At 32.5% G+C, this 19131-nt stretch overlaps 1 protein-coding gene and 1 long non-coding RNA gene across 2 annotated transcripts; both read left to right on the top strand.

Annotated features, from left to right (window-relative positions):
* The first annotated feature begins 575 nt into the window (after positions 1–575).
* On the top strand, positions 576–5578 carry LOC139525137 (uncharacterized). Its single transcript, XM_071320321.1, has 5 exons — positions 576–649; positions 3021–3332; positions 3810–3931; positions 5193–5367; positions 5559–5578. Exons 1-5 carry the CDS (start codon positions 589–591, stop codon positions 5576–5578), a joined length of 690 nt encoding a protein of 229 aa, XP_071176422.1. The 5' UTR covers positions 576–588.
* A 1693-nt stretch (positions 5579–7271) lies between these two features.
* Positions 7272–10006, top strand: LOC139522445 (uncharacterized). Its single transcript, XR_011664433.1, has 3 exons — positions 7272–7382; positions 8856–8976; positions 9725–10006. It is a non-coding gene; the product is annotated as an uncharacterized lncRNA (long non-coding RNA).
* Positions 10007–19131: the final 9125 nt, after the last annotated feature.

Below are 19131 nucleotides of genomic sequence, written 5' to 3'. Positions count from 1 at the left end.
TCAGATGGACGTCATACTGTGGTTAATTGTGTTTATAGACTGGTGAAGAGTTGTAAATCCAGTAGCCGTGACAGGAATTCTATGTTGAGGTTAAAAACAAGCAGAAATCTGTAAAATAAGACATAAAACAGCAGTATCGAAAAACTAAAAGAGGAGGGATGGGTGGGTTTACATTAATTATGCGTACAATAAACTCAACAATCTGACCTTAAATGAATTCAGTTACTTCCTAGCAGACCGTGCATTCAAAATATTGTGAGGAGTGATTTAGCTGTTAAAATTGATATGCCATGTAATCGAATTAAGACATGCGCGTTACATTGACCTGTGCATGAACTGTCGCAAGTCTTGCCTTCCTCTGATAACGCGATTTAACGGTCAAGCCCTTTAAATCGAATAAATAAATACAGAGGTTTAATTTGTTTACTAGTATTTGATTTTTTTAATGTAAATTCACATATTGCATTAGTATTTTGTTTTTATCTTTTTTTTTAACCTGGAATTTACAGCTAAGCTAGTTGTCTCTTTTGCAATCATACCATATTTCTATATTTTTTAATTAAACATTTCAGGGCGATTTTTTATATAATGAGAGACGTGATTGTAATGATGGCCATCCATTCATTACACGTGATTGGAAAGCCTACAGGTAAGTCTTAGTATTTTACGTACAATTACATGATCCGGGTTCATCGATAGGGTAAACATCACCTGCTATGCGTACATCAACCGCATACAAATTCGAACTCAGTCAAAATGTCACCATCAGTAAGGACGCAGTCTATGCAAAGGTTTATCTAAAATTTATTTAAATTTGACTTCGCCTAAATCTTTTGATATAAAACCGTAAAAAACTCATCGCTAGAGAGTTGAAATAAAGACCCGCCATATCGGTTAATCGATTAGTGATGATGACTATAAAACGTATGTAGTGTCGATTTCAGTTGTTCTTCCTCATAACTCTGTTGGAGCAGTTTATGTGTCAGAAGCATAGTGTGAACATGTTAAAGCGTAAGAGAGAGACAAAAGATTACGAAGGGACATAAATACTCATAAGTCAAAAATAAACTGACAAGAAAAGACAAAACGATACACACCAGAATACAAAACACAACATGGAAAGCTAAAGATTGAGCAACAGGACCAACCAAAAGATGCTCCAGATGTGTAAACAGATCCTGCTTCACGTGTTGCACTCGGCATGTTGCAAGTATTAACGTAGTAATTGACATTTGTAAATCCCATACGACAGGGAAGATAATGAGAAAATTCAAATTGGAGGTAAACAAATAAAAAGTTAAAATCATAACGATACTTGTCTATCCCAAATTCATGTATTTGGTTTTGATGTTATATTTGTTATTCTCGTGGGATTTTGTCTGTTGCTTGGTCCGTTTCTGTGTGTGTTACATTGTAGTGTTGTGTCGTTGTTCTCCTCTGATATTTAATGCGTTTCCCTCAGTTTTAGTTTGTTACCCCGATTTTGTTTTTTGTCCATGGATTTATGAGTTTGAACATCGGTATACTACTGTTGCCTTTATTTGTCCTAGATTCCAGTTTAAAGTCGTCCAGCTGAATCAATAAAAAGAAAAATATCAAGCTCTTGTTTTATCAGTATCCTAAATTGTAAGTTCAAAGAGAAAAATGACACGCAAATAAACTTCAGAATGTGGGGTATTGAATGGCAAAACACCATCAAAACATCTGAAGATAACATTTTAGAACTTTGCATGATTCTGTTTCTTTGTCTTTGAGAAGAATATGTATGAAATCTACATCATATGAATACAAAAGTTAAGTCCGCCAGTAAGGGAGCACAATCAGTACCCATTGAAATACCGAATGTCTGTTGAACACTTGTGAATGTTGTGGTCAAACATGTAAAATACGTTTATTCATTTGTTAGAAAAGAAATACCGAATACAATGCAAACAACATGACTAGTGTTTCTAAAACGACGTTCATTAAGTAGGTCCGAATTTTAATATTTCGAAGCTAAGGCTTAACGTTTATGAACTCAGAAATCAAAAGGGCTTCAACTTAACAGATTAAACGGTATTAAAAATAGCTAGAAATGATGGTGGCAATGACTATAAGAACATATACGTGTTCATCGTTGACACTGATATAATGTTCAACAAATCACGACTGCGTCCTTAAAATGCTCAAAGTGACGGATTAACACCACCATTAGGAACACTTGATTCATTTGCTTCCTATCTTTATGGAATTAAAACCTTTAAATTAGTTTAAGGACAATTGCCTTATATATAAAAATCAAAATGTATAATACAAATTATGTCAGTACCAAAGCATGTTGGATACTGATATAATGCAGTGCAGTGTGTAGCAATCGTGAGTAAAATGTATCAGGTTTACAATTTTTGTCGCTTTATACCTGACTAAATGCTACAAAAAACGTCATAAATTTATATTTGTCTAAAGTCAAACATTTATATTTATCGAGGTAAGATTCCAAAGAAAATCAGTTACATGTTAATCTTGTGTGATATTTTTTTTTAACTTGTGGTTCATTTATATGTTTCGAAGTTTACTGTGACGTCGATTTTCTCTAAACTAGTAAACATTTTTGTTTAGAGACCAGCTGTAGTCCGCCTCTGTGGGCAGGATTTTCTCACTGTGTTGACCTATTGGTGGCCTTGGGATGATTTCTGCTCTTTGTTCAGCGTTTTGTTTCTTTGACACATGCACAATCTTACATAAACATAACCAAAGATTCTCAAAAGGACAAGCAAAACCAAACGTCAAAGGAATTACAAATAAGAGCCAACGTTAGAATTTGCATAAATATACAGTATATCTGTGATGCATCTACTCAAACGATATAAACATAAATTTCAGTAAAATTAGAATTGTTCTTGCATTTGAAAAGGATTAATTGTTTTAACTCCAGTTTTTAGTCAAGTTAAACTGGTATAAATACAAAAAGACTCTGTAATTGTAAAGGTAATGTATTTCCAATACTTTTTGTAACTGTGATGTTTTGATTTATTTTACAGTTAATCTTACACTTGAAACGGAAACAATAAAGATAGGAGAATCTCTCATCCTTACATGTACCGTCAATGGAATATCAAAGATTAATACGGACGTTACAAGACAATTTTCAAAAGGGAGTAACGGAGTTCTCCTCTGCTACAACGGACACATAAAACAAAAAGGAAAATACAAAGAAATTTTGTCCAATAGAAACACATTCAGTTTGATGATAACTAATGTTACAGAGTCAGATGTGAATAGTATTTACCAATGTCGATATAGATTTTCCACTGTTAAGCAGATGATAGGAATCAATGATAGGAATTTTGAATGTAAGGATGACTTACTTAAAAGTAAAACACAATTATGCGCTCGCATGTGGATTTAGATAGATTTTTTTTCCTAACGAAAGAAACACAGCTGTAGCTATATTTAATTCTTTTCTGAACTCCATTCGTTTTAATTTTACAATTCTTTTATTGGTTATGCCGTGAAGAATGAAATTGTTTCCAAAAGTAATTAAGATCGATATCAATCCCCTTTTAATTTCAAAATATATATATTATGGAAAAAAGTACGGCATTTGTTCGTTAACTTAGTGTGCAGTATTTGACAGACATAAAAAAAATTCTGATTTGGGGCTACGTATGAAAATACGGAAGAATTGTCACATATTTTGAAGTAGAATTACACTTAATTGCATTACAGATCTTTCACGATTGCAAATTTTGACAATCGTTAGTATTCTATCTCGATATGCCAAATGAGAGCCGTGGTATACATCTGTCATAAATTTTCATTTATTGCAGATGAACCAACTGAAGATACAACGCTAATTGAAATCAGCAAATACAACAATAACAGATTTAAAAAAATACAGATTAATTTTACAAAGATTTTCCCGGTACCTAAATGCTCAGCTCACACGAAGGTTAGTATAAAGTAAAATATTTAAAAAACAATGATGAAAACCATGCAAGTCTGATGGAAAGAAAAACGTAAATAATAATATAATAATTAGTCAGATGATAATTTCGTCTAATAACCATATATCAAGTGAAGTAATATTATGGGGCTGTTTTGGCTTTGGTTTTGGTTTGCCTTTCGAATAAAAAGAGAATCGATAACGATATTTTGTAAAAGTTTAACCTGTTTTAACCCTGACATAGCTATATACAAAATAAATATTTTAGGCTTGATGACCCAATTTGAATGCCTCATATCATAGAATTTTACTATTATTACATTTAAAGAGCAGACACTGCGTACCCTTTCGGAGAACATGTGTTTATCTCGGTTATTGGCGGGATTGACGTTACTGACTATTAAGTTTTATATGTACTCATGTTTACGCTAGACGTACGTTTCGTCTTCAAGAGACCCATCAGTGACGCTCTAATAAATAAAATGTTAAAAAGGCCAAAAAAAGTACGAAGTTGAAAATCATCGAGGACCAAAAATGTTTAAACGTTATGACAAGTAAAATAAGAAAAATGTGTTATCTAAATTCAAATAATCAAAATTATACTTTGGAAACTGGAGAAAATTGAAGCCCTACATAATACCAAATGTTCTGAACGAGTTTTATGTCGCTGTTACCCTATACATCAAATAGCCTTATGTATTAAAGAAATGAATTTGATGATAACCATTTGTCTGATAATTTACCATCAATTGTTAGTCTTAAAGAATTTTGTCTAATGCTTAGTCCGTTTATTTGTGTGTGTGTGTTACATTTTAATGTTGTGTCGTTGTTCTCTTATATTTAATGCGTTTCCCTCAGTTTTAGTTTGTTACCCTGATTTTGTTTTTTGTCCATGGATTTATGCGTTTTGAACAGCGGTATACTACTGTTGCCTTTATGTATGAGGTAATGCAGAATCTGGTACGTGACAGAGGGAAGTTATTAAGATAAAATTTAGTGACTTTTATCATAGTTTACTTATTGAAACGATTTCAATGTGTTTGTAAGCTTCCCAAACCTCCTTTCAACTGGAGCAATGGTGTTATCACACAATTTTTAATCACTGTTTACCAATATAAATTTGATTCCTCGAATGTTTATTTAATTGTAGGAGATTTCCTTTGTAAGGCAGTGCCAAAATATACAAAAAAGGATGGTAGTTAAAATATACTCTAGATTCTGACACCACGCTTAGTGAAAAAATATATTTTTGTTTTCCTTATTACAGACCGGGAAATTGAAGTTCAAGAATACAAGTGTTGTTAAAGAAAGAATTTTCTACAAAGTATCGTTTACGTCCGTGTACGAGGTTGATGAACAATGTGATATAGAATTAGAAATAAATTGTACAATTGGAAGATTTAATCCTTACATCAAAAGAATTCCATTCATTCGATGCCCTGGTAAGTACACGCATTTGTTTTATCATTGAAAATGTTAAATCTTGAATTCGTTAAATGCCATAGTTTCTGACCATGTTTTACAGGTTTAAAATTTAACTTAAATGTTTGAAAAGCAAAAATCTATGTTAAAAAAAGACCTGAAAGGATTATTATTCACAGACAAAAGAAATATTGTACGTTTATATTTGTAGCTGTTAATTGTAAAGGCTAAAAATTTGTGTTTGGTAAGGGTACGATTTAATCCCAAATATCTAGTCAACTGTTTCAAGTTTATGAAAAGATATTCAAAAAATAAAGTGAAATAATATTAGGTTTGCGAGCTTTTCTTATAAAGCGTTAAATTTTAGGCCACAAATAAGTAACATATTGAGATTTTTGTAAAATTTGACAAATGACAAATTTGAATTATATGAATGATGGTGGTGAAATTTCCGGCATGTTTAATAAAATAGAGAATGGAATACATGTTTGTCTTCATTCTCAAGACTTTCTCCGCTATTCAACCCTCTCTTGGGATTACCAACATGAGATTTGCGTCTTAATCTTCTTCTGATTCCTCCTGTGGTTAGGAGCACACCAATTGCTTGATTTTAACAATGGGCTGATATTACATGGAATAAAATAGCTAAAATCAATTTGGTATTGATCAGGGTTTCCGCTGGCGGTCGCCATTTTCGCAATTTGCGAAAAAATAATAATTGTTTGGTTTTTGGTCTAAAGAATTATCTGAGTGTGATTGAAAACTGTCATATAAGAAAAGCATTTTTAGATTAAGAATATTATCAGAAACTGGAAGATATAAAACATCTCAAGAGAAAATAGAACTCGTTGAGTTGCTGTCCTTTTGACGTATACACCACATAACCTCTTTTCATTATGAAAAACGAAATTCCAAAAAATATTATTACGCGCTGATTTATAAAAATGCACAAGTAAAAATTGGATTTAATGCGGTGAATTTTTTTTCCACACCTCACTGCTGACATTATGCACTGTTTTATGCCATGATTATCAAACAAACAAAAATTGAGAATGGAAATGGTGAATGTGTCAAATAGACTACAACCCGACCAAAGAGCAGAGACAAAAGTCAACCAATGGGTTTTTAACACAGCGAGAAAATCCCGCTAACAAAGGCGGGCTTCAGCTGGCCCCTAAAAAAAATGTGTACTAGCTCAATGAAAATGGACGTCACTAAACTCCATAACATATAAATGAACTAAAATCTATAAACAAAACTCACACAAGACTAGCAAATGCGCCTTCTGACCTGTGACAGGCGCAACAATGCGTCTGGGTTAAACATGTTTTGTGAGATCTCAAACCTCCCCGTTACCTCTTGCCAATTGCAGAATAAACAAACACAAAGCCAAACGCACAGTAAAACTTAGTGTAAAAGGTGTTCGAATCAGAATAGGTAACAAAAGAATCTAATATAAATGGCAATGATACATAAATTAACAAAGGACTAATAGCAGTTACTGACATGCCAGCTCCAGAATTCAATTTAACAAATTGAAAGGGTATGTTTTCATCATATGAAAATCAAGCACAACCCCTCTCGTTATGTGTGTAGTATCATACCATCATAGAATATATTAGAAGAAAATTACCCGTATCATGTCAAAAACTGGCTTTAGAATACATGTGTTTATTTCCGTTGCAAAGACTCTATGAATGAATCAATATTAATACCAAAATAGGTCATCTTTTATGATCTGACAATAGTATGGTAACTATATCCCTTTTGAATGAGTCTGTTTAAAGATTTGACTAGCTTCTGAGCATCACTACGGCCATGAATCGGAATAAAGTAACTGATTCTATATGTTTTCACGAACATGTTAATATTTGTTTTATATGATAAAGGAATTCAACTGAATAGTATTACTCTTCAATTCGTAGAACAAAGACTATTTGTTGATGTTTTGTTAATGGTTATGGTAATTGGCAAAGGTTGGGCAGTCTGATCGTAAAGTAACAGGATGTCCCGGATGTCCAGTCTTCATGAAAAGGTTCCATTTTTATGTTTCGTTATTTATATATACCTGATAGATATTTGTGCTACCTGCTTTCGTTGTTTCTGTTAGGACTTTAAAACATCTGCTATTTACGACTGTTTAACCAATAACAGAACCTTTTCGGATAAAACTCAATAACACCAGAAATGGGGAAAGTATACATTGATTGTACTGGTGTATTGTTATATTTACTTTAAATTGATATATTAAAAATATGTAATGATTTCATGAGTATTGCCTGACATCAAGTTACAAAAACCAATAGATTTAGGATCGAAGCATTTTTTCTGAAGTAAGGTGATGAATTTGAACCTGATGTGTATAATGTTGTAATTAGAAATGCACGAGAAGCAGATTTGTGTTAGTTTTGATCTAAAAAAAAAAACAAACCAAAAACATGTAATTTGGGCTAAAATAAATAAAATTGTTTATTTTTTACAAACTCTCTCCCTCCAAATGAAAAGAACTACATTTTATATTTTTTTCAGAAATGATGTATACATTTAGTTACTCTGTTTGTCTTAAAAGTTGTAGATAGTTGTAAACATTATGCTGTTACAATAAGTAAACAAAATCAAATTCAAGATTTTAGCGATACACAAACATTTCAAAATTATGAAACAACAAATGTTGAGAACACATTTCAAGATATTCATGATATTAGGGTACTGTAATGTTCACTGCAATTTCACTTTTGTTTTTTGCAATGAAATTGTAATATTCACGAAATGCTACCGTTCTGAGGTAAACGAATTTCAGTGATCATGGTGATCTACTTCACATATTTTGTTTTGGTTCACCTTTTGGTTGTGTTAGACATGACGGTCTGTGTATTCTTAAACAAATTAGTTATCACTACATAGCACTTTTCATGACTGAATATGTGATTATGATAGTATATGTAATGCATTAGAACCTGATAGTTATGAAGGAAACTTTAAGGAAAAGAGAATGAACCGTTATCAGTCTGTTTAAAAGAAATCTATAGATGTCGCATATTGTAGAGTAAAATCTGGCATTCGAGGAACACTCGTATTTATTGTAGTCTACAACCGGAGGCTGAAATTATATATGGGGAAAGAGCTGGAGGAGAAAAGGCGAAGACTGACAAAATGCATATTTATCTTTTCACGTTTTAGTCTGAAACGTTAAATCGAAATACAAATATATAAACAAAATCATATACAAAAAACCAGGTCCCTTAATTCTAACAAATTGTATTGTAGTGCAATACAAAAACAATTATGTTTTTTTATGGAATTTATTTTAAACAATTCTTAAGACACCTTAAAATGTGTTCTGTCGCTGTGCTTTATGTTGATTATTTCGAATGCGTTTATTGCTATATCGTATTCATTTGTGTGTTGTGTTATCTCGGCTGTCTTTTTCTTGTTTATTGTCAATGCATTAGTGAGTACAGGTATAAGTATGAGCTTCCTATGATATTTTTTATATATTATTTTAAAGGCACAAATCTTACAACTTATAAACTGGCTCTAATATGTTTAAGTGGAGTGATATTTATAGCATTTGTGATAATCCTGAGTGTGTTTTGGTCGAAGAAACGACGCAAACGAAAATCACGCAAGTATGTAAATGATTATTTAAATACATATTTTATATACAAAATCTGAATCCGTAATACAACACGTCAACCTTGGTTTATCATCATATAATTTAATTTTGGATGTAACTCATCTTCTGATTGACAGTCGTTTGTCATGTGATCGTGACGTCATCAACGTTTTTCATGATTTACTCCGGTTCAAAATGGAATTAAGAATTAAATTATAAGAAATGACTAATATTTTTTCTGCCTATTCGAAATAACATAAACAAATGTGATGCATACATTAAAATAACCTGCTACGCGGTTTATTCAGTGTGCACCATATTTTTGATAATTTCTTCATAGACAGAAAAATTTTACAGTATTGTAATCTCTTAACGTCAACAACATTTATTGTTTATGTTTATGGTAAACTTCAGTCGATTATCTTACTAAAATCCGTGTCTTCCTCGTATAGATCTGTAAAGACATATCGTCGACTATGTATTCTATGAAATAATTCGCTTTTTGGTGTTAAATATCAGTTTTAATATAAACCTTTGAATAAATGAATATTATATTCATTGTTTACTATCATTAGTTTTTATAAAAATATCATTGTTTTAACTTAATAAGCTGTGAAAAGCGTGTATATACTTTAAATTATCAATCTTTATATAAAAAAGGCTTAGTAAATACAAAAATGGTTTTTCTTGGATTAGCACCATTTTTGTACAATTAATATATTTATTTCTAAAAATTGTGATAACTATATGACTTTTATTAGTAGAAGCAGATATACAGGCATGATAAACTCCTCGCCTAACGCAGCTCAGATAACATCTCTTTGACATGCTTGCACCACAGTGCAAATATCGAAAGTCTTCAAGATGAAGGAGGTACTTGATGTTATCGCAGAGGAGACAGACGGTATCAGAGTGTACGGGTGGTGCAGCTGAAAGGATAAACAAGCGAAAGAAGTAAAGAAATATGGAGACACCCAACAGCAAGGAAAGTTCAAATGAATTCAGCGAAGATTTATCTCTTAAAACTAAGTTCATGAAATAAATAAAATATCTAATTTGAAATTATTGAATACTTATATACCAAGAACTAATACATAGCGTATTAAAAAAAAATCTGATCATTGGATTTGATTTGAAGTTTTGTGTTTTAACGCCACTTTTAAGCACCTTTTTAAGGCTATTTCGTGGCGGCCAGTTTGTTTTGGTGGAGGCAGCCGGAATGCCCGATGAAAACTACCGACCTTCAATTGCAAAACTCATTGGAAGATTTGTGAAATGATTTTTGAGTTCGCACAACAGCAGAATACGCAGAAGGTGTAGCACTAATCTTGACCTTGAAATTACTATAAAAGTGAAATTCTTTAAACCCCTTTGATACGCCCATTAACGGGACGATTATTGTATTTCTTTGTCTGTCAGTCCATCTGTCCGTCGTCAACTGACGTTAGACAATAAGTAAAACACGATTTAACCAATGTGCATGAATCTTTTGTGAATTGTTTAATCAATTGACTTGAGCTTCCTGTGGATTTGTATAAATTTTTGATGTTTATGTTTACGAGTTATTCAGTTTTATTAATTAAAAAAGGTTGATTTTCAATTTTCTGACACTTACTCAAAAATACTTCCAGCAGTTTTCATGAAACTGTGCTGACTGCTGTATTACAAGTGACGTCAACTCCCTTTTGATTTTGTATAAAATTAGGATTTAGTTTTCCGGTTATTGGGTTTTATGCATATAAAAAGGGAAACTTTCAGATTTCGGGCAATAAGTAAACAGAACTTTGAGCAGAATATGAAACTTTGGTTTACATGTATTTAACCGTGACCTCCCTTAATTTTTTTTTATAAATGTTTGAAATGCTACCACATGTAGAGGAGAAGTTTTACCCTTTCAAGAACCCAAATTCGTGAATTCATTCATCTTATTTGTCGACAAATATGTTGTTTATCCATAAAACCAATTAAAGTCTCAAGGCGAGTGAAAAATTTCTAAAAGCCTCTTAGTTTAATACACCCACCTTACACACGGCTGTTTTTTTTTTATATATCATTTAGAATCTTATTATCTGTACTTTCTGTTTTGACCAATCGAACGGTGCAATTTCCGTTAAATCAAGGTAAACGATCAAGATAGAAAATTCCATTTATTTTACAATTATTAAATATAAAGCCATTTCTGGTTCCCGTACGATAGAATTATCCTGAAAATAAGAGGCTAGTTGCGCAATACTTCCCGAAATCGCAATTCTTAATAAATCTTACAAAAATCAGAAAAAATGCTCTAAAATCAAAATTTATCTTATGGGATCGATATCCGTTGACTTAAAAGACAAACAAATGTATGGTTTTTAGAAAATTTTAAGATGCAATCAATCTGTGGTTCTTGGTACAGCCTTCTCATAAGTGTTTGCTGTTGCTCCAAATACACTGCTATATTTCAAATGAGGTAGAAGTTTAATCTAGTTAATAATTCGAATGAATAGGTTCAAAATATGAATGACGCTGTTTTGTTTGTTTTCAGCATAAAATTTTAAAACATATATGCAATTGTGTGATACGAAATTATTAGTAGTTGTGTTATTAGATATATGAAAAGTTGAATATCCTTTCTATTCTCATAAGATCATAAGCGGTTTCAGGTAGTGTTCGTATTTCGGTGCTGAGTTTTGTGGTATTTTGTTCGTCTGTTCGGCTTTTATCTTATTTTGGTCACGGTTTTATCTAAGTTATCTTTATTCATGGTTTGTGATTGTCTCCTTGGTTTCATTTTACCTTAAATTCACATAGTTGCAGTTACAACTATCGCCAAAACACCGCCTCACAGTAGGTTAACAAAGGCAACAGTAGTATACCGCTGTTCGAAAGTCGTCAATCGATTAAGAGAGAAAACAGGAGCAACGCAATAAGACATGCAAGTATCAGCGAAAATAAGATAGTTTGCTCAAGATGATATATAACCAATTCATCATCATATTATATCTAACCACAATCGAAAAAACTCTTTCCTAAAAGAAAGGTGACGGTGTCGACGGGACATTTAAACTCAAAGTTGATACAACTAACAAAGTTAAGACAATAAACGTAAAAACGACCAAAAGACAGACAACAGTATATTTATAACACAACTTACAAAACTAAAGACTAAACAACCCAGATCCCATAAAAAACTTGTCCTGAACTCAGGGGCAACAGGAAGATTTGTAGATCCTGGTCCACAAGTATGATCCATGGTGTTGCTCATACAAATACCAACCCTGTGATAAGTATAATTATGTAGGTCACAGGAAGAAATAAGGGGATTGTAGTTACTCCGATAGGAAATTATCCGTCGTCATCTATAATCAGATATTCCATAACAGTCAACAAAACAATACTTTGCTTTTAAACAGCAACCCATTTTTATCAAGAACATTATGAAAGTAAATGCAAGCTCTTGAATATCGTATCAACTGGGAGATATATACATCATATATAGACTCTGCTGGATTGTTGCTATATAGAAATGAGAAGCTTAAATCAAGTTTCTTTTAAAGTTTTTAACAATGCCATAAAAGTCCGAGGTTTGGCATGCCACAAAACCAGGTTCAACCCACCATTTTTTTCTTTAAAAATTTCCTGTACCAAGTCAGGAAAATGGCCATTGTTATATCATAGTTCGTTTCTGTTTGTGTAACATTTTTACGTTGTGTTTTCGTTGTGTCGTTTGTTTTCTCCTATATTTGAGTATGAATTAACATTACTATAAGACGTGTCATGGTACTTTTCTATCTCAAATTTATGTATTTGGTTTTCATGTTATATTGGTTATTCTCATCGGATTTTGTCTAATGCTTAGTCCGTTGCTGTGTGTGTTACATTTTAATGTCGTTGTTCTCCTCTAATATTTAATGCGTTTCCCTCAGTTTTAGTTTGCTACCCCGATTTTGTTTTTTGTCCATAGGTTTATGAGTTTTGAACAACGGTATACTACTGTTGTCTTATTTTTGTCGTAAAACTTTCTTCTCAACCGACCCTCATCGTCAATTTCTAAATGTTAGTCAAGAGATGTGGCATACTGTCGTGTTTCCCCCCCAATTTTCAATGGGATATATGCGTATAACATAGTCATAAAATTTCAATAATTCAGTAAGAGGACATCATCTATCATGTCTATATAGTCTGAAGAGGAGTTTAAAGATAATGGTAGCTTCTTAGCTGTTTTATGCATTTAGTTTCGTGTGAATAAACAAACAAGTCATTCAAACTAACCAGGAACAGGAAATCTACTTGTAACTAGAATCATTGCGAGCATTTCGAATTCTTAAACCGAATTCTTATTTTTTAATGTATTTATAGATATAAGAAGATGTTGTATGAGTGAAAATGTGAAAACTCTCCATCCAATTCACAATTTATAAAAGTAAACCATTATAGGGCAAAGTACGGTCTTCAACACGGAGCCTTGTTTACACCGAACAGCAAGCTATAAAGGGCCACAAAGTTACTAGACTAAGTGTAAAACCATTTAAACGGGAAAACCAACGGTCTAATCTATATGAAAAACGAGAAACACTTTTGAACCACATCAACAAACGACAACTATTGAACATCAGATTCCTGAATTAGGACAGCTGCAAACAATTGCAGCTCTTTTAATACACGATGGTCTTGAAGTATAGATTTTTGCGTACTGACGTTGTTTATCATCTTAGTAACGTGTTATATTATTCTTTTTTTTTCTTTATTAATATTATTACTGTTAAGTCTGTCTTTTGTGATATACATTTGGCGTGACTCTGTACTTATGTATCCCGTCATACCTTGAACCACACTATAATTTTATTTATTATTATCACTTTTGCTGTTAAGTCTGTTTTTGTTAAATCTATTTAACATGACTGTATTTATGTATCCCGACATACTTTGAACGACAAAATTATTTTATGTCTACCTGTGCTAATTTTGAACGCGCAATTTACACCAGTACTTAAAAGCTTCCATCCTTTATAGACGCATTCTACGTAGATAAATAAAATCATATAATATAAGCATCATGAGGATGTTAATTTTTATGTATGCCTTTTGTGCTTCTTCGTTACATTTGCTGTTTTTATAGTGATTAAGATGATAAAATAATATTGAATGCTGTACCCCTAATTTTGACATTTTTACCTATTGTGTCTGTTTGTTTTGTTCACGCATCGGTGACAATATAAGGGAATTTGATGCGACTGTCATACAAGTGAGAGGTTTAGCTAGCTATAAAACCAGGTTCAATCCACCATTTTCTAAATAAGAAAATGCCTGTACCAATAGTTATCAAAGGTACCAGGATTATAATTTAGTACGCCAGACGCGCGTTTCGTCTTCATAAGACTCATCAGTGACGCTCATATCAAAATATTTATAAAGCCAAACAATTACAAAGTTGAAGAACATGGAGGATCCAAAATTCCAAAAAATTGTGCCAAATACGGCTAAGGTAATCTATGCCTGGGATAAGAAAATCCTTAGTTTTTCGAAAAATAAAAAGTTTTGTAACAGGAAATTTATTAAAATGACCACATTATTGATACTCATGTCAACACCGAAGTGTTGACTACTGGGCTGGTGATACCCTCGGGGACGAAACGTCCACCAGAAGTGGCATCGACCCAGTGGTGTAAATAGTTATCAAAGGTACCAGGATTATAATTTAGTACGCCAGACGCGCGTTTCGTCTTCATAAGACTCATCAGTGACGCTCATATCAAAATATTTGTAAAGCCAAACAATTACAAAGTTGAAGAGCATTGAGGATCCAAAATTCCAACAAGTTGTGCCAAATACGGCTAAGGTAATCTATGCCTGGGATAAGAAAATCCTTAGTTTTTCGAAAAATTAAAAGTTTTGTAACAGGAAATTTATCAAAATGACCACATTATTGATATTCATGTCAACACCGAAGTGTTGACTACTGGGCTGGTGATACCCTCGGGGACGAAACGTCCACCAGCAGTGGCATCGACCCGGTGGTGTAAATAGTTATCAAAGGTACCAGGATTACAATTTAGTACGCCAGACGCGCGTTTCGTCTTCATAAGACTCATCAGTGACGCTCATATCAAAATATTTATAAAGCCAAACAATTACAAAGTTGAAGAGCATTGAGGATCCAAAATTCTAAAAAGTTGTGCCAAATACGGCTAAGGTAATCTATGCCTGGGATAGGAAATTCCTTAGTTTTTCGAAAAATTAAAAGTTTTGTAACAGGAAATTTATTAAAATGACCACAATATTGATATTCATGTCAACACAGGAGTGTTGACTACTAGGCCAATACCAAGTCAGGAATATGACAGTTGTTATTCATTCGTTTGATGTGTTTGAACTTTTGACTTTGCCATTTGATTGGAGACCTTCCTTTTTGAATTTTCCTTGGAGTGCAGCATTTTTGTGATTTTACTTTTTAAACGTTTTAATGGTACCAAAAGATCACCATTATCTGGAAAAATAGTGTAAAATCACAACATAGAAAGATCAACTATAAAATATCAATTCAAATGACTTAAATCAATCAAAAGATGTAGTAACACAAATCAATATACACTGAACGAATAAATGATATGATGCCAATACAAAGTTAATAAAAATAAGGCTGATTAATTAAAGTAATTTAAAAGTGTTATACCGCTGTAAAAAGTAAAACAATTTCAGAATCTTGAAAAAACAAAATTAAGCCATTTCAATATAATTAAACACAGGTAAATGAAAACAATTTTGGTGTCAGGTATACTTCTTCTCCTTCCGTTTAGGACCACAAAGACATATGTTGTATATCAATAAGACTATTCTCAAACTTTGTACATGTGGGTGAATATCAACAATAAAACTATAAAATATAAAGACTAAATATCTAGCCTTATGTAAACTTATGAGACACTTATGTACAAACATTTCTAAAATCAAAAAGTTAAAAGACTTCATTAAACAAGTCATTGTAGTCTAAATGTTCAAAAATTCAAATTCTAAAAATCTAAAAAAGATTTCAAAAGATTAACTTATCATCATACTGAGCATTAAAAATAAGAAATAACAATAGAAAAATATTAATTATCACAGATAAACTTTCAAAAAAGTAAAAGTTTTTCCAAATTAACTAGATAATTTGAGTTAAAATCACTGTTTATAACGGTAGGCATTGTTGAATGTATCAACCAAATGTAACAATGAAGTGTCTTTATGCATTTGAAAAATAAACATTGCAATGTAAGCAGCCAAGAAAACAACTTTTCTTTTTGTGTAAGTAAATTCTTTGAATCTTCAATTTTCAACTGTTTTCAATATTAAAAAAAAAATCGAAATTTTTAATTTCCTTTTTATGTTTATATGAATAAAAGTCTGTTCACTAAGTCAATGACTATAATACATTCCAAACAATGTGACAATTTTATTTCGGCCTGGTAGTTACAATGCCAATTTAAATTTCAGTTTCATCCTCTTGATTTCCAGCGTTAGCATGATGGCCGCATAATTTTTTTTCCTTTAACTATTTTGTTTCTCCAATCATATATTGACTTTATTCAATGTTTATAAAGGAAGAAATGTTTAAAAGATGTGTTTCCGCAGATGGTGGATATATGGGCAACTGTATGATTTGCTGTTTGATCAAAAGTAGGCATGATTATAAGAAAATGATGATGTCAAAATCTTCTTTAAAACTCATTTCAGTGTTAAATTTAATTTTAAGTCATCAGCAGTTGCATTAGAAAAAAATGGGGTTAACTCATTTTGTTAATTTTTATTCGAATATGAGGGAACATTTTCTGACTATCAAAACACGCTTTCAATCTTTAAAACTGCGTTTGACTTTGAGTCTTTCTGCTAGAAGTTTAAATTGTTTGTATATATGATTTTGTTATAAAGAAGACAGCTGATTATGCAATAAAGCTGATATCTTGGAAAATATGCACTTATCAACCCTAAGAGTCTTAGCATGAATTTACATTTACGAAGATCTAACAGGATATTGGCTGGGACGTCGCCCAGTATAAAAAGGTCCGAAACAGACGTCACCATGGACACGGTGTCGTCTGATACGGGATACGACAGGTGTCCCTTCATCACCAGACATGACAAATATCTCAAACATGACTCATTCAGATAATTATACTATTGACAATAGTAATATTACACATATATAGCCTTGTTCAAGTCTCATTAAAGACATTTTGGATTTTAATGACTCTGAAAAACACTGTTGTATTTCGAGACCAAAGGCTGCAAAACTTGTGCAATTTAAATAAATGATGCTGAATTCACTATCAGTTTAACTAAGAAGTCATATTTTACCAGAAGTTACGATGATCTGAATTGTAAATCGATAAATGTTGTCTATTGATTAGAGTATAACCTTTGCGGATTGGTATATGTCGGTGAAACGAAAGGAAGGCTAAACAAACGTTTGTGCGGTCACAGATCAGACATTAACCTCAACGCAAACTACATTCTTTACCAGCAATTTAATCAGCCTGATCATACCATCGTTTCTATGACAGTTCGCATTATCGAAAAATTATACCACAGCACTAACAATCGTCATCTTGCAACGCCTGTCGGTGAACAAAAAGAGGACTACTAAATTAGACAATTGAGAACCGCGACACCATATGGTTGCAATGACAAAATTAATGGTATAGGTTTTCTATTTAGAACTTCGTGTAGCTCGGTGAATGTGATGAACATTTTCAACTCTACTCCTGGACGTAGACACAGCCATGATTATCGTCATTATACATCACCTACTCTGCATGATGGGTCTATTAATGGCTTGCTGCCGTTTATACAAAAGCCGTTAGATATTCATCACATTCCCACGAAACTTTATTCATTACCCCATTCATAACTTCATTCTCTGTTCAATTTATGTTTGGAAATCACTGTTATAAACCCTCATAAAAACCAATACAAACTTACAGCTATTATTTCGGATATTGCAAATCACAGACTTTTCAAACCAGTTCGCACTGGAAAAGATGAAAAAGAGAAAAGATCTTTTCTAAATCTTTCCTTTGCCAACAAAGGTCTCAATGGCGTCAACTTAGGCAATATCATTCCTCTTAAATTAGTTCAGACGAAAATACCTCCTTATTTCAAAGATCAGTCTGTTCAAATCATTTCTTATACATATACCAAACCTATTGCAACCAAAATTTTCAATTACAAACACGTTTTGCAGGATCTCAATATTGACGACTTCAGGTCTGAACCCCCTGATTGCACTTGTGCTAGTTTCCAATACAATCCGGCTGGCCACGTTATTACTGGTCACCTCAACGTTGTCAATAACACTTCCATGGAAATGTGTTATCGAAAGGTCCGAAATATTGTGCGCCTAAATCCATCAATTGAAAATACAACTTCAAAATTTTGATGGATTCAGCGAGGATTATGCCAGGTAATGGGCTAAACGCGAGAAGGATCGAAGACGTAGACACTCTTATCGAATTGATTAAGGCTGTGAGGTCATTGATACAAATCAGAATTAAGAAAATGAACGGGTCCATAAATGCCCATGCTAAATCAATCTTTAAAGACTCAAATGTTGCAAAACACTTATCCTACCTCCATGACAAATACTGTTGTTCTCACAGATAAAGCCCAAAACAACATTGTTTTGTGTATAAAAACTCATTACATTAACTGCTTTATAAACGAGTTAGGTATTGACAATTCACTTGGAAACTCAACCTATATTACTCGATTAGTTTTACTTGACTGGGCGGGGTTTAACCGGTTCGCTTATAATAAACCAGTCCATCAAGTCATTCTTTTGTAAATTCCTTTGATGACACTAATAGTTGAAAACCAATAATAATTATAACGGTAATCATTCTTATCACACACTCACACACATCTTCAAATAGACTGTCCTAAATTAAAACGTATGCTCCGCCCGATCACTTGAAATAACATTGGTAATAGCATCACGATACTTACCAAAGAGGAAATCCTGGATAATCATAGATCTGTTCTATGTTCCTTTGGAATTTCAACCAAGAATGAAGAATAGGATCTTTTTTTATCAGCAATCAAAGCCAGGCCTCAAAGTTATTGGGAAACTGTTTATTATGATGATGATACTAAAAAATTCGAAAGATCTTTTAGAGTACATACAATATAATGCCTAGGTCACACATTCACGGAT

The sequence above is a fragment of the Mytilus edulis genome, chromosome 5 (genome assembly GCF_963676685.1).
Source record: "Mytilus edulis chromosome 5, xbMytEdul2.2, whole genome shotgun sequence".
In the NCBI taxonomy this organism is placed as follows: domain Eukaryota; kingdom Metazoa; phylum Mollusca; class Bivalvia; order Mytilida; family Mytilidae; genus Mytilus; species Mytilus edulis.
This window is presented reverse-complemented; position numbering and strand designations above follow the sequence as displayed.